Consider the following 23,914-nt stretch of genomic DNA (forward strand, 5'->3'; position numbering starts at 1 on the left):
TGGTGGGATAGGAACAGTGGACCCAGTGGCAGTATGGAGGTCCTGGAGTGCGGCACAGAGGGACTCTGGTGAAGAAAAGCCCACTTAGGAGGTGAGAGAGACGAAGTCAGGGCAGGTCATTCAAGGCCCCAATAGGCCCCAGGGAGATAAAGGGCCCAGAAGGCCCAAAGAAGCGGAAAACACCCCCAGCAGGTCTAAGAAAGATAGGGGCCCCAGCATGCCCCCTGAAGAGAGTGGCCCCAGAAAAAGAGGCAGTCTGGGTTCATCCTGGAAGACTGAGGGAGAGGTTCAGGCATTGGTTTAAACTCATTAGGCATTGATCAGGTTCACCTGTCCCAAAGGAGCATGTGGGAAGTGGAGATCAATGCAGCAAGAGTAGGACCTCTGAGGTCATAAGCAAGGGCAGTGAAAGGCTGTGTTGCCCAATGATCATGCTGAGTTAGCAGCAGCTGGGCTGGTGGCTGGGCTGCTAAGTGCAGGTACAGGTGGGAGGGAGACAGATGGAAAGGGTGAGTGATGGGGAGGAGTTAGCAAAGGTATTATTTTCCCTTCGGGAATTGTTGGTTAGGCTTAATAATCCTGTCGGTAGTGAGAGCATGTGAGGGGGCCCTCGTCTAGTGATAGGGGAATGGGGGTTGCAAAGTTTGCAGACCATAAGGTTCTGTCATGTTCTGGTTTGAGTGTTATGGTTGGAGGGCAAAGGGTTAGAGCCAGGGAGCAGTTTCCTTGCAGAGATATCATGATTGAGGTGTGTCCAGGGGTTGAGGGGTGTCCAGTTCCAGTGGGCTTAAGAGGGGGGGGTTGAGATAGAGTAATGGGAGTTAGAGTGGTCAGTAGTGCAGAGTCATGGGGTGAAGAATCATGGAGGCAAGCAATACCAGTGGAGCAAATAGCGGGGGATAAAGTTGCAACTAAGGAAAAATGTGGGATGGGGAATATGTCACAATATGAATGGTGTTGAAGAAGGTTGTAAAAAAAAGCAATAGTAGTGATGAGGAGAAGGAGAAGAAGCAGCAGCGCCTACATTGTCCAGACGAAAATTCTCTTTATTTCGGCAACTATTTACAGGAGCCGCTTCAGTGGGATTAGTTTACCCACACTTACTCTGGCAGATGGGGATGGAGGGCTGATGGAGGTAGTGAATGATTCTATGATGCCTACAACCTGGGCAGCATATGTGAGGGTCTGGCTGGTATGGCAAGAATTTGTGGACGTGTCAGAGGTAGTGGATTTGAAAGAGCATTGCTTTCGGGTGATGGTGGGCTTCCTGTTAGCCAGATTTTGCGAGTATGTGTCAGCCAGTTTGGTGGAGCAGCAGCTGTCAGGGGTATACTTTTTCATGGGTCTGTTAAGCTGGAGGGATCATACAAAGCACTTGTTAGTTATGGGGCTGGTAAAGGGGTGGAGGAGAAAGAATTGGAGGGTTGATTTGAGGACACCAGTTTCACACAGATGTATAACAGAAGCTCCAAACCATTGCCAGCTTAGGTATGAATGTAGAATTATACAGTACATTGGCACATGCTTTACATGTACAAATTATAATAATTTTGAGAAAAGTTGCAAAGTAGTATTGCTGCTTTAATATTTGATCAAATTAACTGTGGCTTGTTCAATAAACTAAAAACATGTGGTGAAATAATGCAAGCTGCTCTTTTTAACAACACACATCACAAACAAAAAGTCATTAGGGCAACTGAAGATCATTCCATTTTTTTTCTTATATGATGAAAAGATTGTTTCTTATTATAACGTGTTTTCCTGGATTTCTACATAAAAGAAGTGTCTGTAATATTGATTCATTTTTTGAGAGGAAAAGGTTTTTGTCACATTTTGCTGTGCTCAAAATAAAATCAATTATCATCTGGCTCAGATTTGTGCCCGTTGGATTCACAAATGGTTGTCTTACTTGGCTTCTGAAGTGTCATCTCTATTGATTTTTTGCAGTGAAACTAAGAATGAGCTTATGGCTACTATGCAATACAAATTCAAAAGGATGTGTTTATTCTTTCTGTGCACAATCTCCGCGTTAAAACCTCATATTGTCAAATACAAAATACATTCTAAATGTTTATGATAGGCCTTGCAAAAGCATACTTCATCTTATTAACATTACTGACTGAATTGTAGGTAAAGTAAAATGGTGCAGCTCTTGTTTCCATGTTCTCTTGTTAACTTATCTGACATCAGCCTATATATTTTATAACTGTTAGCATGAAACCATTTTTTTATTGTTGAATAATTTATTAGGAATAGGAAGATAACAATTATACCATTACGTTACATTAATATGCCTAGTTTGTGTCAAACGAAATAAATTATTAAGCTAAGCTGCACTTTGCTATGATAATAGTATGAGCTACCCTTTCCTCTATACTACTAAAATGCAATATCTAATACTGTACATGCCATTACACAAACAATTTTTAATGAATATATAGATGTTACTGGTATTGTGTTCAGCATTGGAGGACATATCTCCTGTAACACACAAGCCATATTGAGGTTCACATAAATGTAATGAAAGTGCCTGCATTGAATCGTAAAGAATATTAACGAATACATATACAGTACCTCAACATGTACAGAAAAAAGCATGGAGAGGGGAGGAAGTCTTAAATACATAAAGGGCATCAATCAGGTGGGCAGGAATTTTCAGAGAAAGACTAATGCTAGAACAAAAGGTCATACAGACTGAAGCTGACTTCAGGGAAACTTTAGTCAACACAGCCTTTTGGTAGAGTTTAACACCCTAGGAATTCAGACTTGCTTGGGATATACTGAACACCAGATAAACCTAAATATGGAGATGGTCAGAGAACAAAAGGTGTTTTAATGATTTACTACAGGTAGGGGAACGAGCAGATTAGGTTAACGCAGTCACAGAGATGACAACACCATTAACTAGATTTATTTGATATTTATTGAAAGATAATACAAAATGTTTTCAATATCTCACTTGTGTGCCACTGTCACTTTACTTTTAATATATATAAGGATGCATCTGAAATGTTTTTGCAGCATTGAAATAACAGCAAACTCCTTAAGAAACCGCTATGAGTTACACTCCTATAATGGCAGGTTATTATACTCTGAGCAAGTTCTCCTCTTTGGAGACTGTTGGTCAAAGGAAAAGCAGAGAATAATGCCAGAATTCAACCTCAGATATGACTGTGTGAATGCCTCTGAAGTGTATTTGTGATCAATTTTGATAATGTAGGACACTATCCAAACAGAGATTACTATTATTGTCAGGCATGTGGACCTTTTTAGGCTAGGCAAGCCTTATTGATTTGCTCCATGTCTGTCGTTGTTGATTACATTCAATACATATGGAACTATTCTCTTCACTCACCAGATTGCATCAGACAAATAAGGGAGTATACAGTATACTGTATATGTAACACAGCAATTTTTCAAAATGTATTGATTACTTTTTAATTAATATATACTGGACAGGTACTTGTGCAAATATAACACACGTGTCCCAATCTCTACTAGCAAATGTATTCACTTGCAAACATGCTTAAAAATCTGTTATTTATTGAGAAATTATCCATCCTTTATCATGCTTTAATACTGGTACCATTAAAGATCACTTATAGATTTTAGACTCATCGCCACCTATAAAAATGAACCATATTTTACTGATTGCAATCATTTCTATATGCGGCTGCTAAGATTGCGCCTACACATATATACTGTACATATACTGTACAAAGTCACTGTTGGCATTTTTTTATGGATTCTATTGATAGACTATTTACAGAATTACAACATTTATGCCATAAAATTATATTTGATATGTTTTTGCTCTGAAAAATCAATTATAGAATAATATAAAAGATTTTCGTTTATCAAAGGTAAACAGTCACTTGTTCTAATCAAACTGTTTGAGAACTAATGTACAGTATATAACAAATATGCAGAGTTTCTACTGCAGTGTACATTCAATTGGCACACAGTGATACATACCCCAGTACAGTTTGCTGTACATTTTGTACGTGGCCAGATTAGGAAAGAACATCTCTTCATATAAGCACGTTAATGTGTCAGCCACCAAGCTGTTTAAAGAAAATGACAATTTAAAATGGGATATATATATACACATGATATTTGGCAACACATAGAGGAGCACAATTCACTGACTCGCCATGACATAATTTTTCTAATCTTACTTGCTCTTCCTAGCCAAAAGATTTGACAGGTCAGTATACGGATCCATCTGTTTCTTGGACAAAAAAGATTAACAATTAGAGGAGAAAATAATTAGGCAGACTGAGGCTGTAAAGAAGGAGCTATTCCTATGAGACGGGAGCATTTGCTGTGTGTCAGTAAGGATCTGGCTGCTGCTTGTGGCTGCATTCCGGATATTCAAAAATGTGTGGAAACCTAGAGGAATTGTACAGTAGTCTTTCTTTGTTTTAGTGGCTAGAGGTTATTGCCTTTGAATTACCTGCGCTTGGCTTTGTCTTTGTCTCCTGGTCTTCTTGTTCCCTATGGAATGTGTTAAATAGAGAGATGTGCTGGGAAGAAAAGCAACAAACAAAATTTCCAATCACAGCAGAAATACACCACTGAATTTGAAATGCCTGGAGGCTTATCTGGTGAGTAAAAAACTCATACAGTATAACATTTTAGGAACAGTAAAACCTCAACAGCATAATCCTTAAAGATAGCACTTGAAGACAATTTGCTGCATATTGGGATAACTGCTCCATGCCTCTGGATGTGTTTGTAGAAGTTATTGGAGAGGAGTTAGTACAGTTCACAAGTAAAGTTTACAAGCGATATATCATGACTTAAGTGAATGCATCAGAGATATAGTATGGAGAAATTATAAGAATAAAAGATAAATAGCTGCTGGAAATTCTTTGGAACGATTAGAGAAAAATCCCTATTTTTTTTTTTATCAGGGCACAAAACAAGGTGGAATTGAGTCCTCCTAAACACTTTCAACATTTTTTCCCCTTGGATTTCCACCATGGGCCAGTCTGCTGCTTAACCAAAACCTAAAATATGTCTTAATAGACAAGTTCCATGTTTCCTTATTCAGTAGAATGGCAATATATACTTTGTTTCTTGTTGATTGCTAACGCCTTCATTTTGTTCTTGGTTTGTGCTGGTAGAATGGGAAGGCAGGCATTTAGGCTACAGAAGGGGTTAACATTTTATTTACTGTATATGCCAGGTGTCCACCCGTGCAGAATAAATACACTTGATGTGTTCCCATAAATGAATTTATCTTGGACACTTTTCATCATTATAAAAAAAAAAAAAAAATAAATACCAAGAAAAAAACAAGTGGAGTTTTATGGTTGGAGATGCCCTAAATATCTTTGTATTTGCATATGTATGCTATGGCGATCTTTAATACCCTGTAGGTGATTTTTAAATTTAGCATCATGGATGAACATCTACAGTTGAACATCTGTATTGTTGTACATTAGAGTAGTTGTGCTATTTTACAAGAAACCATCCATCCAGTTCCCAAAGGCACTTTCACGTTAATGGTTTAAAGTGTAAAGTATTTTTTAGCCCTAGAAGATATGTTGTGGAATAAGATAGCACCACTTACTAATAATAAATCCAAAAGTGTTTTTAACACTCCTTATTTAATAATGGTTCATATATTTACTAAGTTATGGTTAAAACTACTTTTACAACTGCGTAAAGTCATAACAAAGTATTTGAGTTAAATACAGAATACCCAATGTGTGTGCAATAGTTGAGCATACATAGAGACTTCCATTATAACACCTGAACTACTGTATACTGGCATCATATGTGAAGCAAGTTAAGAATACAGTACAAAAGAGTTGAGTTTAAAAGAGGTTTAATTTTTAATTCAGATAATGTATCTACTACTTCGTACAGGCAACAATTCAATTAGGGAAGCCAGAGACATACAATACAATCTGCCACAATACAGGCAGGCTTTTGGATTAAAGATGTGCAAATGTAAGCGTACTTTGCGAATTTTCCCTTTTCTGGTTTGGTGAAACAGTTTGCTTCGACTCAAAATTTTGCAACAAATTAAAGTAGCACAGTTTCCCCCACCCTATGGGAGATATAGTGGCTACTGTGTGTGTTACCTGTGGCTTACAGGAGGCCTGAACCTCTGCTGCTGTGAGCATGGGGTGAATCTTATCTGTCTGGTGACAGAGCCTTCACCTGTGCGGGATCCTACTATGTTGGATAACCCTGTCACAGGACCCAATGCAATAATACACATCCTGATAAAGATAACAGTTTACTGCATGTATAGGAAAAAGTAATAACAATATAACACACACATCAAAATGGCCACACACGGCCGTAACCCCACAGTGCCCTCCAACACAGTGTCCACACTTGGATAGGATATACCCCCTAAGAACTGAGGTGCCCCTGGGCACCCAATCATCCTGGTGTCCACAAGAGTCAACCCAACCAAAGTGTGTGACAGCGCTGCCAAAAAAGCGTTTAAGGTTGGTGCACTTGTAGGTGTGATACCTACTGGGTACTCCAGCACCCGGTAGCACCGACTGAAGATAAGGGTCCATTTGGTCCCACGGCGTCAGCGTTGAGTCCGCCTCCATGTGGGTTGGTGTCCTGCTGGAGTGTCCCACAGTAATAGTCACTCTCTCTTTGCGTGGTGATCTGGTGCCAGACCACAAGATGCCAGGATGCCCCTCACGCTTGTACTACAGGGCCTGTGTCCCTAACTACCGGGCCTGTCCCTGCAGCAACCACAAGCTCAAAGGGAGAGTCAGGGCCTAGCTTGGGCCTATAGGGGTCTTTGGCCTAGTGCAGGGGTCAAAGACAAAAATCACACATACCCTACCCTCTTCTTGTCCCAGCTCCGACTGGCGTTGCAGTCAGCGCGCATAACACTACACATGCGTGGCATTTCCCAATATGGCGGCGCCTTTCCCGTCATCCCGCCGAGGAGTGCTGGCGACCTGGTCGCCCCTCCAACCGCCCGCAATGCACCTGCACTTCTCGGGGATGCGCACAGCTTGACAACGGTACCTACGCAACCCTCCGCAGCGCCACCCGCACTTGCTGCTTGCTGCATCCGCCAGATAAGGGGCTTACGGGGGACTAAGGGGACCCAGGCTATATTAACTTGACATTAAAAAGTCAATTAAAGTTCAACTAATTGATTTTTTATTACTTTCACTTTTGAAATTCAATCGACAGTAACTTTAAAAAAAAAATTGGAAAAGCAAAACAATTTTAAGAAGGAAAAACAACGAGTTATGAACAATTTGAGGAATTTTGCTTATTGGCAAAAGCTCTACTGAAGTTTTTGCTGGTTTGGCGAACTTTTATAAAGTTGGCTTGAAACTGCATCTGAGCGAATCTCGGCAGGTTTGCACACACAGGTCCTAACACTTATAATAGGCAATTATTTTCATAATCAAAATAATTGAAAAGTATTAGAAATAAGAATCTGTAATACTGTAGTTGCTCAGTGCAGAGCTGTACGGAGCTACTTAATGAACAAACTTTATGATGCGCACAGTACATCCCAAAATAATGCTGTAATTGTTGCAACTTCAGAAACGATATATATAATGTCTAATCTTGTTTTTGCATTGTCTGTTTGCAAAAGATAAAATAATCAAAGTCATTAACCTTGCAAGACTTTACAATTGTATCAAACCAGTGAATTTCTGTTTTTGAAGTTACTTTTTAACCTTTCTGTAAAAGAAAAACATTTCTGCAAAATATTATTTTCAGATGGAAACTGTGTAATGAAAATTTATTTGTATTCCTTCTTTTTGGTATTCAGCTGAAATTCAACAGTCTGAGTGCAGCCACGCAAAAATGATTGCAATTCAAGTAACCAGCATTTGGAGTATTCAGGAAAAGTAGCACGCTCTCTAAATAGCCACTGACAGCCAAAAGACTGCCTTAATGGTTATAATTAAGTCGTGTACTTAACATGGATGTCAGAACAGATAGTATTGAACAACAAAATATATATTTTTAGTAGAATCTTTCTAAAAACTAAAAATCTGTATAAACATTGTAAGGAAAAAAACTAGTTCTCGCATATGTTATAGTAAACTAAATATCCAAAAATATGTCTGTTTTAGGATAGTAGTAACAGGTTTATGTTAATCAATGGTGAATTATAACCAGTAGTGATGTAATATACTGTAAGATGTTTGGTGAACCTAGACAGGAATATTTTTGTGTCCCTTGTATGAACCCATTATTTCTACAAACCCCTTTGTTTAATAAACCTTATGCAAACATTGAATGTTAAAGTATGTTTCCTTGCTTTTTACTGATTGTTTTGTTATTATCCACACTAGTAAAACATTCAAAACCTGGCCCATGGCTGTCAATTGAAACAGATCCATAATGAGACCCCAATTGCATAGAACTATTATTTTATTGGTGTGATATTAGTTCGTATTGATCATCACAATCTTGTATCATAACAGACCATACATAATTGATATTATCTATAAAGGTTGGACATATTTGTAGAAAGGAAGGGTATACCTGGATATACCAAATAAGGAACATGGGAAGCATGTTGATCCAGGGAGTAATCTGATTGCCAATATTTGGCCAGGAAGGAATTATTTTCCCTTTATGAGATATCATTAGATGATATTTCACTTGGGTTTTTATTTGCCTTTCTCTGGATCAATATATTGTAAGTACAAATATATAATAAGTATCAGTCGTCTAAATTTACCATAGGTTGAACTTGATGACCGTATGTCTTTTTTCAACCGCATCTACTTTGTAACTATGCAGGGTAGAAGAACATAGTTCTGTAATAGTGCTACTAATGACCAAGGATGGTAAATGTATAAACAATCTTGATTGAAGAAGAAGAATAAACGGTTGGTATTATACACAAATGAGTGCTGGGGTATGCAGGTGGGTGTAAAATAAAGACATATATATAGTCCTGGTGAGTGTTGTAAGCGGAGATATATATAAGCCCCACCACATCACTCCCAATAGGGACCAAGTCTATAACCGTCTATGGACACCTGTAGTGTACCTCCCAGTTAATTGCTGCAATGCAAAAACTCACGTGAACCATGCCCATTTTCTTCTGATGTGCGTGCTTCTGCTGGGTTAAGTAGACAGTCTGGTAACCACAGGATGCGGCAATGCAGAGCACAGCGGAACAACAGGACTCCACAGGACAGCAGCGGTAAGGTAAAAAAGATTCTTTATTGACACATCATGGTGCAGACAGGGATGGGTGCAAAATCTCCTCCTCTTACGCGTTTCACGCCTGTGCTCCTCTTCCTCTCCTTTCCCCCCACAGCCTGCACAACTGCTGCCAATATCCTCCACAACCAAACAGACAGCTCTAAAAACAGAGTAATCTCCCAACGACGTTTCATGCACATACGTGAAGAAGTGCACGTCGTTGGGAGATTACTCTGTTTTTAGAGCTGTCAGTTTGGTTGTGGAGGATATTGTCAGCAGTTGTGCAGGCTGTGGGGGGAAAGGAGAGGCAGAGGAGCAGCGATTTCAATAACACCGCAGTGTGTGACGTCACATCCACCAGGAAGTTCCGGTTTTCGTGCGACTTAACATCCATCCCCCACACGAGGCAATCCCTAAAGGAGCTCCAGTTATCATCAGAGAGAAGCACCCGAGCGATCTTCAGCTTTACTGCTTTTACCATCTACTGTCCTGTAAGTAGGGTTTCAATTTTACCCCTCTGGACTTAAGTGCTGTATCCTCCTGAACCCAGTATTTCAATGTTAATAAATAGCTTTTTGTTAGGATTATAGTCTTGCTAGTGTCTGTCTGTCATTGTGTGTTATGTTTGTCATGTGTGAGTTTTTAATGTTTTAATGTCAACTTTTTTGGCGTACTGCACCATTATCTGTTTGTTTTCTTCTCTTTTTTACATATTGCACTATTATTTGGTGTGAGCCGTTCGTTGACCCCTTCACTGCCTGTTTGCTCAAGGACACTTTTGGGACTTTGCAAGAGACGGTTTGGTCTTTATGCAGATTTATTATTATTTAAAGGACTGATTTGGCGCCGGCAAAAGCAGCTGAGGGTTGTCTGAGTAGGGAGTTAAAGACAGAGTAGAGTCGGTGTGGGTTAGACTTGTGCATGTTGATTAGTGAAGAAAAGTAGGTTTCTTTAGCCTGAGAGAGGGCAGAATTGAAACAAGATAACATAAATTTGTAGTGAAGGAAGTCTGCAAGAGTGTCAGATTTCCTCCATAGCCTTTCAGAGGAATGAGTGCAGAAACGCAGCATGCGTGTGTGGGAATTTAGCCAGGGTCTGGGGTTGGAAGGGCGAGAATGGCAGAGAGACAGTGGGGATTGTAGATCAAGAAAAGAGGACAGGCAGAGTTGTAGTTCGTGACCAGGTTGTTAGGGTCTGGAGCAAGGCTGAGAGAGGAGATGGAGGAGCGTAAAGTGGAATCAACGGCTGGTAGGTTAATAGAGCGCAGGTCTCTGCAGAAATGAGGGGGAGATGGAGAAGGGGAGAAGCGAGAGAGAAAATGAGATGAGGTGATGGTCAGAGAGAGGAAAGGAGGAAATTGAGAAATCAGAGTGAGAAAAGTTTTTAGTTAAAACCAGGTCTAGGTAGTGGTTGCTGGCTGCAGTCCACTGCTGAAGGCCAAATGAAGAGGTTAGAGAAAAAAACTGGGAAGCCCAAGGGAGAGAGGGGTCATCAATGTGGCAGTTGAAGTCCCCAAGGAGAAGAACAAGGGAGTCTGAGGAGAGAAAGATAGAGAGCCAGGATTCAAAGTGAGAGAGAAAGGCAGAAGGGGGATGAGTAGAGGTTGGTGGGCAAAAGATGATCGCCACGTGGACAGGGAGAGGAGAGAATATCTGAACAGTGTGAGCCTCAAAGGAGGGAAAAGCAAGAGAGGGAGGAATAGGAAGGGTACGGTAATGGCAGAGAGAGGAGAGGAGGAGCCCAAAGCCTCCACCCCAGTCATCAGGGCGCGGAGTGTGGGACAAAGAAAGGCCACTATAAGATCTGGCAGCTTCCAGAGCAGAGTCAGACTGAGTGAGCCAGGTCAGTTACAGCAAAGAGGAGCAGTGAGTGAGAGAACAAGAAGTCATGCACAGATAGCAACTTGTTAGAAAATGAGCGAGCATTCCAAGGGCACAGGAGTAAGGGAGAGAGGAGGGAGGGTGACAGGGGATGGGTATGAGGTTAGAGTGGTAGGCACCAGAAGTTGTAGAAGTTGTAAGTGGGAGGCGAGGACAAGAGCATGTAGAAATTAGACAAGGACCTGGATTGGGAGATATATCCCCAGAAGCAAGTAGGAGAAGCATGGAAAGGAGAATGTGTGAGGATGATTTGTATGGTGTGTTTTAGTGCAGGGGGTATAGCTGTGTAGGACAGAGGGCGCAGGTAAGAAAGGAGTTCATGTGAACTGAGAAGTGGTGACGGAAGGAGAGATGGAGATATATGAATAGAGTAGAGACATAATGAGACTGGTAGTTACAGTATGCGCTTTGCTATAATTTCTTTAGGTCTTTTAGGCGTGCCGAATTATTTATAATTTGTATTTCACAATCATCGGAAAACAAGGAAGTGTATTGAGAGGAAATTTAAGATGGCTCATTAGTTGCCCTACCTATTCAAATGTATGCTCATCAATTTGTGCTTAGTGGTTATGATATTGGGTGATTTGTAAAGTGGTATTAAACAGTGGAGTTTGTATTCTATTGATATTTAGAGTGATTCCTATTAACTGAGCCGTTGGTATGTTTGCTGAAGAGAGGGCCTACTGTAGTGCCTGTAGTGCCAGGAACCCGTGCTGTGTTAATCCGATGGGCCATTAGTCTCTGCAGAAATGTGTGAAATGTTGCAGCATGTACCCAGCATGTACCTGTGTCTTGTTGGTGATAGACCCATATTTTCCAAGGCAAATTTAAGGCAAGTGTTACTGTAGAATACTCATCGGCGCACCTGTAGGTTTTTATCTACAGCATTGTAAATAATTTACATTTTCATGAAGGGCATATCATTTCAAGAGAATAAAGCTGAATCTCTCCACTGAATAAATCCTCTGTTTCTCTCATATCAATTTATGCTTTAAAACAAGCCACCAATATAAAAACTAAATATAACACTACCGCACTCTTACTAAAATGCCATGTAAATTATTCAAAAAATATGTAACATATTTGAACAGAGAACTTTGTTCTGAGATTGTAGATCCTCAATGTCTTTGTGAGGATTCACACACATTTTCTCGTCTGTAAGTAGTAGTCAAAGGATTGTAAACATTAGATCCTGGATAATGAGTCAAAGTAGTACTTGTTGATTTTTAGGGCCCTTCATAATTTACATGTGCAGGAACTTGTGCCCATCTCTGACTTTAAATGAACTAGGGCAGGTGGGAGGTGGATTAAATGTGCAGTCTTGAAAGGCCAAACTGAACTAATGGCAGTAATAGGTTAATTAGGGGTCAAATATTGCTGATTAAGGGTTTTAAAAATCAGAGACGTATAAATATTTGACATCACTTTTACAAGTTTTAAATATTAATTTTACAGAGGTGATTCTGGAGAAGATACGTTTTTGTTTATCTTATTCCCTCCACTCCGTTGATAATATGATCAGTAATATTCAAGGACTCGGTGAAAGTAGAGACTTGTAAAGACAACTTAAAAAAAACATTTAAAGGTTCATGCACTGTATGAATGTCGGAAATATCCCATTAAACAAGCAATGACATCAGTTCACTTTTAACTTACACTGATTTGCCCCTATGTCATCAGTTGTTATTAGTACTTTATTAACCTAATATGACACTGTAAACCTCTGCATAGCACTTCTAATGATACATTTTTACTGCTAATGTGTATGCAAGCCTCCCAACATAACACTTAGATTGTAAGATCTTTGGGGCAGGGTCTCCATTTGCCTTATGTTATCACTTACCAGTTGCTGTTATTCCCAATGTTTGTAGTGTATTTACTGCCCATTGTAATGTTGTAAAGTACTGTGCACATTGCTGACACTGCATAAATTAAATTATACATACACACTGTATCAAAAATGTTAATATTTATGTAGCCCTGCTCAAAATGGACCATTGTTCTTGCCAAGAGGCATTAAAATACATAAAACATGAAACAAAGCATGCTTAAGTTTAGTAGTTGCCTTAAACTATTGGGAATATATTACCATCTCAACAATCAGGGCATATTTATTAAAAATAATAAGGGATTTTATAGCATCCCTGACATTTTTTGGTGATCATTTTTTTTTCCAAAAGCAGTATAATCATGGAGAATATCAAAATTAAATATGTGATTAAGATAACTGGCGAAGGAAGTGCAGCATCACAAATCCACTAAACAACTGTCTTTGAGACGGTTTACTGTTCCTGCGCTAACTGAACCCAGGCCTTGCTGCACAAGATGTATACAGTAGCAATAGCCGTCAATCACTTGTGGAAAATATCCATGTTTAGTATGATTAGTGAGCAAAAAGTGGAAAATGTAAAAAATACTTATTTATTTATTTTCTTTCTGCGTCAGTCTCTGGCCACTGAAATATAGTGTGAATTACTTTGTAGTCCCCTCTAGCAATGAAACAACTTAAAGAACATGTGCTGTATGCATCGTATTTAAAGTGGCAATACCTCATAGAACCAAAGGGAACTAACTTTCTCCCTATTTTTATTGGCTCTTTAATAAGGATCTATGATTCAACGTGTTATTTATTAAATTAAAAGTGATAAATGCCACGTATCTGCTATTAGCGTGGTTAGAATTGTTTATCAAACTGTTACATTATTTACAAAAAGGTGGTTTTCTGACTGGCTTTGTGGGCTTGTACCTTTAACTTCTCTGCCATTAAACCCATTTCAATAAACTTATAAAATACATTGTTGGCTTCACCAAAATATTTACTACCTCTTCCCATACATTTTTATCTACCTTACTACCTACCAACTCCATGAATAGAAGGCCCCACTTATCCCACACATCCTAATGTACCAAACTCCTCTCCATCTTGTAGAAATGATTTATAGCCCTAGTAGACTGGCTAATTAGGCTGTAGGCCATTTAACAACCATAAAAAAATTTAATATTAGAAACATACAGTAGTTACAATTTTATTTCCATATACTGTATATTAAGTGGTCACTTAAACCTTCAGTAGCCATTTTTTATCTAGGCTCCCTTAATGACAACCTATGTAGTTTTATTGGCATCTGATGGATTAGGGAGAAGGAGTGGCTCAGTGAGTAAAGACATTGACTGGCATAGAGTTTTCCAGCATTGAACCTGGTTCTCAGGCACCAAAAACATAGATTGTAAGCTCCATGGGGCAGGGACTGTTTCTGCAAAATGTTTTGCTAGTACATAAAACTAGCAGCACTATACAAGAACAAACAAGTATTATTATTATTATTAATGGGGTAATAAAGTGTTTCTCTCGAAAACCAATATACAGATGGTAGCATAGGCATATGTCCTCTCCAGAGTGGATTTTGCAAATAGTATATATACTGATAGGTCTCCAAAAACATAATATCAAATCCCAGCAGTTGGTGCAAAACACCACTGTCCATTTTATAGCATGACTAGGCAAGGAGAGACCACATCTCCTCAGTATTACAATATCTGCACTGGCTCTCGGTGGATCAAAGGATTCATTTTATGATTTTGACCCTTACCTTTAAGGGACTAGCCCCGCTTATCTAAAGAACTGCCTAATTAATAACACCCCCAAACAGATCTGCCATCATTATTCAACTCATTGAGCTTCGATTTAAGGTCAGTAAAGCTGGAGGGAGAGCTTTTCAAGAACCGCCCCAAGACTGTGGTTTAAGCTCCCTGCTGCTTTAAGAAATCAGGAAGCTTTACTTCCATTCAGAAAGGATTGAAACCCCTTCCTTTTTAAACAAAACACTGCAAACAGACCCTAATACCCTGGCAGCCAGCTTTTCTGCACCCATTCAGGTTTCCCACCCTTTGTTGGTCTTCTTTGTTGTTACCCTATACAGTGTGTTTTCTTTTGTTACAGTAGGTCCCAGTTGTAGGTCGGGGATAGGTGTCCTCTCTAAATTCCTACATGCTCTCTAGTACTGAGTTTTTTCGTGAGAAGTGCATTAGAAAAAAAATCTCAATAAATAAATGAAATAAAGAAAAATCTTACCCTTGCGCATAATCTTAAGAATCAATATCCTCTTGTCATTAATCCAATTAGATTATCCAGAAGAGCCGCAGCCCAGCCATTAAAAAGAAATTAAAATCATATAAAAAGAAATGGATTCTTTGCTACTTAACCCTTCAAGTGGTCGAGGTTTCACAGTACCAGAGTCCTACAGCCACTCTGGCACTCGTGGTCATGTGATCGCTGATCACTGATGAGGGAAATATAGTTCTCCATCTTCCTTTCCACTTCCTATTAGATCACGTTCCTTATTCCATATAAATGCAGAATGATTTCCCCCTGATGAAAATGAGCAGGGTACTATGTCACGGGGCACCTGTCATACCAGACCTCCTGGCGTAGTAGCTATGTCTCAAGGGTGGCCAATAAGAAAAGAAAAAATGAACAAAACATGACACAAAGAAATATATCTGAGGACTCAAATGAGGCCTAATCCAGGGCGCCAGTACACGTGCAGTGCAGGGCGTGATGGTATAAATGCACCGGGACGAGAAACCCTCTGGATATCTCTTATAAATTATCATTCTTCTTTTTCAAGAGAAATGTTTTTAGGATTTCAACAATTTCAGCAGATGATTATTCCACAAGCAAGAGAGGATCAACATTGAAGATACTGTAGGTGTGCAAACTATTTTTCAATGTAGCCACAGGTGTGGCGAATGAGAATTGAAATTTGCCACACCATGTAAAAATTGAAAAATCCCCTCCCCAATATCATCATCATCGTCATCGTCATCGTCATCGTCATCGTCATCGTCATCGTCATCGTCATCATCTCCTCAACCCGAATTGTGTTTCTTCTAACCTTATCTCCTGGCAGACAGCACCGGACCATGTCCCTGCAGGGTCTGGTGTGGGCTCTGCCACCACCGTTCTCTGATTGGTCATCCTCTCCTCCACTCAGCACTCGCCTCCTTACTGTTCCCGGCCACCGTCCGCGGCCCGCCCCTTCAGCACCAGCGATTCCATAGGCCGCCGTCGCTGCCACCGCACTCGTGCTTGCCACAACTTCCACACTTTCTGCTTTCTACAGGGGAACAAAATGGCGATTTGCAGTAAAAAGGGAAATGTCCTCCTGTATGTGGACTCAAGCACTCATCCCAAGCGTATGAAAATAGGGGGAAAAATAAAACAGAAAACACAATGGTTTAATAAAAGCCTTCCCAGATCCAGCATACACTAGTTATAAACTGTACACACTTACATGTATCTAGATAGTATCTGGGATATATCCTTGATAAAGGACCTACCCGTCCAAAACGCGTAGGAGGTTGTTTGTTACCCCCCCTGGGGTGATGTTTTTTATCAGATATGTTCTGAAATAAATGGATTTTATTTTTTCACCACCTGACTCCCTGGCAGTGCGCCTTTTGCTTCTTTGTTCTACATATCCGAATATACACTTCTTATCATCCAGTTAAAGGTAATATTGAAAAAGTAGAGAAAAGGAACATGGCATAATAATGTTTAATAACAATAAATCTGGTAAAAAAAATGGGTTGCACTCACAAGCAGCTAATTCACATAGGCGTTGTGAATAACTTTCCAGTACAGTCTGGGTTCAGCTAGATTCAGCCCTTCCACGTCTATTACTCCTCCTCCGATCATGTGGAGTCTGCATGGTATCCGTTTGTATAACTCTTTATCCTCCTCTCGTCCTGGTATAACTGTCCTTTTAGCTCCCCTGGCTTGTGCACAGCCGGGATGGATCCACATGGCAGTAACTTGTCCCTGAAGTTGCGTTTGGGCACGCGCACAAACACCCGTGGAGGTCAGTAGCTAATTGGATATTGGCTGTCTCTATGAACTACGGTGGCCTTTTGTGTTCCAAAACATCAAAAGGCGTTTCGCTAAAAGCTTCCTCAGTGATGCAGCTCAATGGGAGTATGCGCTATACTTATATAGCGGTCAGAATTAATACAAAGATTATACAGCTGTCAGATTAATACAGATTTACATAAACTGAATGGTGATTTAAATCTCCTGTGTTACGCTGGCCAATAGGAAGGGGCAATGGATGCCTATTGGCCAACGTGACAAGGTAGATTTAAATATGTGGAAGTACCGGCATTAGACTTACAGGTATGTATCTTGGGAATCAAGGGCCCCAGACCTGAAATTAACATGGTTCGGCTCTGTGGACCACCTGGTTCTCACCCTTGTAAAAAAAATGGGGGGGGGGGGGCAGAGGGGGAACTGCAAAACATTCTAAACTTTTGTGAATCCTGCTTCTGACATTTCTGAATACTGAAGATCACACCCAACCACTGTATATGCCTCTACTATTGCTCAGACGGCTACAAATTGGAATTTCAACTGCCTTTTTAAAGTGCAGGACCATGTCACGTAAACCAGAAGTATATTTTGGAGCTGCAATTAAGTTAAAGTTCATCCAGGACAGAAATACAGATCTTTTAATGAAGAAGTGATTAAGATTATTGTGTGTGAAAATGTTATGTCACACAATTACATTTACTTGGCAATCTCAGTTGAAGGACCAAGTGATTATTAGAAAAAGGACAGTGCATTTTGGGAAACAAATCATATATTTTCTCCAACACTTCACCTATTAACCATTTCAGAGCTCATTCTAGAACTTAACAATAGGGCTTTAAAGCTAACTGGACAGATCACTGCACTTTATAGTTTGGGTTAAATATAGCCCATTTTAGTTGGCTTGTGGTGTGGAAATTAATTATGCATCAGTAATATCTATGGCAACAGATAACCACGAATGGTAGCACCAGTCTCCATCTACAGTACCATTCCATTCACAGAGAGCTGTGGTAGAGATCAGTCAAAAGTTACTAAAACAAAATGATGACTTTTAGGGAATATTATTAGACCATGTAAGTGCCGGCCCTGCTGACATTCACTTAGCTTCATAAAAGCATTCTAAAGGTCAGATTTAAGTGCTGTGGACAGGAAAAAAAGTTATATAATTGTACAAACTCTGACTTTAAAGAGTGAAACTTGATTGAATTTTATGGGGTGAGAAAAAATGAAATGAGTTAGGGATTTATTAAAGGACTGATACTTGTACCAAGCCTGTACCAATGGTTCTGTCAAACAGTTTCAAAGTACAGGTCCAAGCTTTATTGCGGCTATTTAATTCAATTTACAATTCCTGAACTACATATCCAGCAACTTTTTTTTTTTTTTACATTTGTACAGTATGGAGCCGTTATACGGTACACACAATTCAAAAATTCAGAGTTCAGCAATCTTATTCACAATAAATGCATGAAGTTCCTCCATGTTTTCATGATAGGTTGCAAATGAAAATATATCAACTACAGAAACAGTGAGGTAATGATGTCACTTTACAGGTCATAGGAGAGAAGGAAGAGAGGGGATGTGACTAAAACTTTCAAAATACATCAGAGGTTTCACAGGGGAAACATATTTGAGCAAAAGTGTAGTCTTCGAAAATGAGCTCAGGCTTTAAAATGTGGGGAAATGTAAGTAAGTACTTCACAGAAATGGACATAGATTAATGTTTGGTATAAACACAAGGCTATACTAAATATGAGAGATACCAAAAGATTTAATAAAGTCTGACATTTAACAGCGGATAGGAAAATAGGCAGAGTAGGTGGGCCAATTGGTACTTACTTATCTGTTGTCAAATGCTCCTTTTTCTGTTTAAGCAAATTTTCCAATGGATTCAAATGTTCTCATTCTTAAATATGTGCAAGTACAGCAATTTAGTACTGTATCACTGTCCCCCGCTCCCCCCCCCCCCCCCCAGTGGGAGATACACAGCTTTGGCTACCTTAGTGTGGTGCAAGTACCCGTTAGGGTCAGGAGAGTTGAGTTTGATCTGCGATGGTGGGAGATCAGGACAGGCTTAGGTTCTTTCTCTGAGCTTCTCAGGGTGCTTAGCGCCTCCAGCAGTAGTGGGCTCCAGAGTGTTGGGAGATCGGCCCCCACTATTGCATGCTTCTTCCCTCCTGCCCAGGGACTGACACCTAGACAGGAGTATGATGAACAAGGGTCTTTATTAGGGCAATCACTGCAGATCTTCTTCATACCGTGGTGCAGTGTCTCAGAGGCTCCAGGCCTCTGGATGATGCTTGCCCCAGATATTACAGGGCATATCTTGGTCTAATCAGATATTCCCCTTGCCCAAGGGACTGGGGGTGGGCACGCTCATCTAATGATTGCAAAGTGTTTAGGTCACTTAGAATTAAATATTTTGTTTCAAAACATCAAATTAACCCATTTATTTATAAAAGCGTGCTAACATTACCCTGCATGGTAAGTCAGTTTAAGTGAATATTCTTACTACAGTAAGGGATTGCATACTTTTATTAATAAGTCCCTTACTTGTTGTTTGTCCTTTACATTCACTTTAAAATATTGAGATCCGACTACTCCATCAATGTGCAGAACAGACATGGAAGCAGACATGCCACTTTGTGGACAGCGTTTGGGCCTCTATGAATTCAAGACCGAAATGTTGATGCAATAAAATGCTATACTCACTGTTAATGTTCCTGTTCTTCAATGTACTACAGTGCATGTATGAATAAGGTTTGTAGAGCTCCAAAAAACATATTTAAAAGGTATCAAATGTGCTTCTTAGTATTTGATCTATATAGTCTCACATTAAAGTAGCTTATTCATCTATAATACCTATACCAATGCAAGATAAGTACGCTTTCTTCATCCTTAAACATTTCTCTGACTTATTTCAGTGTTTCCTACTCATAAAGGAAAGAAGAGAAAGGCAAGTGTAAGAGCAGCGTTAATGGATGCGCAATGTTCCAATGTTTTGTTCTTTTACATATCTAATGAAACATCTGGATTGGTATTCCCTTTGTTGGGTACTGACTGACAATGGTTTAAACAAGCACAATCCCATTAGGAGATGTCAAATCATAACCTACAGTACCAAGGACAACATGATTTCTTCTATTGTCAGAGTAGCTGATGTAATACGATACAAATTGTGAGCAAGGGAAAACTTTCCGTAATAATGTTTTTGTATTTGTTCATTTTATGGGAAGTCCTGTCTTCTTACAATTCATGACATGCTCTGAATAATTCAATATTTGTGTAACCCTCCCTGCCAGTCTCCTAGGGAGATTACATTACTGCGCAAAGGTTTAAAACTCAACATTGATTACATTGACTCAGGGTACTGGATTAAGGCGGATAGGTGATGAGGTAGCAAGGATGTATTAAATTGGGTGCCAAAAACACATTAAGTACGATTGTCATTTATTCGTATCCCCATCAAAGGGACCGGTCATGCACATATTGACAATGTTGTACTGTATTTCATATTTGACATACATGAATACGGTTATCTATCAGTTCCCACTCTGAACACTCAAATGGAGGTACATTGACTTAGTTGCTCTAAGTAAGTGTGGGACCCCCTTGTTGCTTTGGGATGATCGGTATTAATCCGATAACTCTAAGCCCCTATGGGAGTTTTGATGGGTCTTTCTTATGTCATCCAATACTTTTTGGCCTGTTTGGGAACTGCCACTTCCACAGAGACTGATGAGGAATATTAGTGCATATCCGCGGTTAGAGCTGATCTGCTGACACCCGGGACCCCTTTCTACTGAGGCCCTCTGTGATATTCTGTATTCCTTTTCCTTAACTATTCATGCCTTCTTTTGGAAATCCTAACATTTTAGGGTATTGTCCCTATCTACAGTACAGCATAATAAACATTGGAGCCTAGTCTGTGCTTTTACTTTATAACTATTTCTTCTCTACTCTCCCTAAGGTTCCTCTACTCTTGTTAGGGTTGCCAGATGGCTTGTCCAAAAACTCTGGACACAATGGAAAAAGATGCAGCCCCCACGAATACATATCAAAAATATCCTCACGCCCCCGAATACATATAAAAAATACCCCACGCCCCCGAATACATATAAAAATACCCCCACGCCCCCGAATAAATATAAAAAATACCCCCACGCCCCGAATACAAATAAAATATACCCCCATGCCCCAGAATACATATAAAAAATACCCCCACGCCCCCGAATACATATAAAAAATACCCCCACATCCCCCAAATATATAAAAAATACCCCCACACCACCGAATACATATAAAAAATACACCCACACCCCCCGAATACATATAAAAAATACCCCCACATCCCCCGAATACATATAGAAAATACCCCCACGCCCCCGAATACATATAAAATATACCCCCACCTCCCCAATACATATACAAAATACCCCCACCTCTCCAATACATATACAAAATACCCCCACCTCCCCAGAGCGGTGGCTTTGGAGGGGGGGTGGTGGCTGCGGAGAGGAGACAAAGGATGCAGAGGGGAGGACAGTGGCTGCGTAGGGGGGGACAGTGGCTGCGGAGGGGGGGACAGTGGCTTCGGAGGGGGACAGTTGATGCGGAAGGGGGGCAGTGGCTTTGGGGGGGGCGGCGGCTGGTCAGAGCATTTGCCGTCATGCCCGGCTCTCTCCCGCTGCAGGCTTCTCTGTCCCTGTCTGTCCCATGCTGAGGTGTCTGAGGCTTACGCGCACCGAGCCTCCCTCTCACGCTGGCACTCACCAGAAGCCCTGATGACTTCCGGCACTGATGTCAGAGGACACGGCGAGCGTCAGACACCTCGGCGTGGGACAGACAGGGAGAGAGAAGCATACAGCGGGTGGAGAGCCGGACATGGTGGCAACTGCACTGACCAGCCGCCAGGCCCTCCACATACACCCTGTGTTCGGAGAGAGATAATACCGGGCACATATAGTACATGTCCGGTATTACCTTTCATTTTATACCGAAAGCAGGGACAAAATACCGGGCTGTCCAGTTCAAAACCCTAACCCTTGTCCTCCATGAAACTAACCTTCTCGAATCTTTTCCACCACTTAAATACTCTTCCCTGATGTGAAAATCCCCACGGCAACACAGGGTGGGGCCCGGCAAATTCTAACCTGCAGGTAACACTCTAGCAGGGGAGCGGGGGTTACTTTGGCTAATAACTTGATTTGCACATTTACCAGAGCATTTATTTTTCCCCATTTAGTAGAAATATAATACGTAAAACTTTACATATTTGTTTTCTCTGTATAAAGAAGTCTAAAAATTCTAGTTTTATTCCCCCATTGCTGGAGTTGTTAAATTGTATGGATTTGTGCCAAACATTTAACTAAATAGAGTGGACACGGTACAGAGTTTAATCCCAATTCTAACACTGCTCAGTTGCTTTGAAATATTCTCTTCAAATATACAGTAAGTTTTAATATAACCTTAAATATGCATGATGCTTAATCACTAAAGCATTTCCTAATTGTGAAGATGCAATTTAATGAGCTCCAACTGACAGGTAGGAATCGTTATCTTCTGGAAGATTTGGCAGTTATCCAGATAGAATTAGGTTAGTTATAAATTCTACTGTATTGCTATCAGACTGTACTTTTAAGGGGAATTCATTTTTGGAAAAATCTGAATCTTCCCTGTGTAATTATCATTGATGTTTACTTTAGTATATACGGTAGAGACACTATCTATCCATAAAAATAATGGGAATGCAGATTGTTTTTCTGTCAGTGAAAGTAAAGGGCACATATGAATTCTACCTATATACATTTCTAATTAATATTTTTATTTTTTGATGTAACAATTTGCATATTAAAAAAACCAAGTTATCCTTTGCATAGGTAGCCCCCTTTCCCTATGACAAAGAGAACTACATGTGCTGATTACCTGTAGGGCTCACAGGAGGCCTAATCCTCCGCCACTAGGAGCTTGGGATGATCTCTTTCTGTCTTGTACAGCGCTTTCACCTGTTGAGAGATCCCAGCGCAGTGGGATAACCCCTCACAGGAACCAATTACAGTGAATAATACACACAAAGAGAGATATATATATATATATATATATATATATATATATATATATATACATACAGTAAAACTGATTTACTAACACACGCACATATCAATACAATACAATAACATCCCCACAATATTCCAACACCCTGAGTGGTTCCTCCAAAGTACTGAGGGCGCACTAGGCACCTAAACACCATCCGTAAGACAGTCCCACCCAAAGTGTATGTGGAGTAGCGCTACCTCTGTGTGTCTCGTTGATGCACTTGTGATACCTCCCTGGGCACTCCTGTACCCAGATGTCACTGTCGGGCAAGGTATCAGTCAGGTCCTACGATGTGAGGCCTGCAAATCCCCCTCTCGCCTTATTCAGTCCACCGCATGAGGCAAACTCCAACTGGAGTGTCTCAACATTAGAGTCTATGGGCCAACGGCCTGTCCCAGATCGCAGGCACCACGTGGCCGTCCGATCACTGGTGCAATCACAACACTAAGAGATAGAGGGAAGTGTCTCTATCTAGGGCCTTCCCTACAATACCTGGTCTAATGGGACTCTGGGCCTAACTGGGGCCTGCGAGGGGAAATCTGGCCCAGTCTAGGGCCACTGGCACCCAGACACTACCTGTTCCCTTGCTGTCTGGGACACTACTCCTTGGACAACATCGCTGTCCTGTTCTTGCATAATTGCTCTCTGCAAGGAACTCCCTCTGGTATTGCCGGACTCTCGCTTGTCCACCACGTGAGGGGACTATCTGGGACCTAAGTGAGTACTGTGGGCCTAGTTTGGGGCAGCTGACACCCGAACACAACCTCTTGCGGTGCTGTCCCTCTCCCGAATGGCGCACTAGCCGTTTCGCACCAATCCCTTATCCCCATCCTCCTAGAGGATTCTGGGACATGTAGTCCCTTGCGGAGCCATGGGCAACTCCTAAACTCTCTGCGTA

General features: G+C 40.6%; 1 protein-coding gene across 14 annotated transcripts in view; it reads left to right on the forward strand.

Moving 5' to 3' along the window:
- DMD (dystrophin) overlaps nt 1–23,914 on the forward strand; it is a 2,761,517-nt gene that overhangs the window by 321,373 nt on the left and 2,416,230 nt on the right. Inside the window, exon 1 of one of the 14 annotated variants that reach the window (XM_075590271.1) lies at nt 4,279–4,607. The exons of the other annotated variants lie outside the window; for them this stretch is intronic. Coding sequence (XP_075446386.1) covers nt 4,589–4,607 — 19 coding nt within the window. The 5' untranslated portion in view covers nt 4,279–4,588. Of the gene's footprint in view, nt 1–4,278; nt 4,608–23,914 lie in introns of those variants that run through there. 14 annotated transcript variants of the gene reach the window in all.

The sequence above is a fragment of the Ascaphus truei genome, chromosome 3, assembly GCF_040206685.1.
Source record: "Ascaphus truei isolate aAscTru1 chromosome 3, aAscTru1.hap1, whole genome shotgun sequence".
In the NCBI taxonomy this organism is placed as follows: Eukaryota; Metazoa; Chordata; class Amphibia; order Anura; family Ascaphidae; genus Ascaphus; species Ascaphus truei.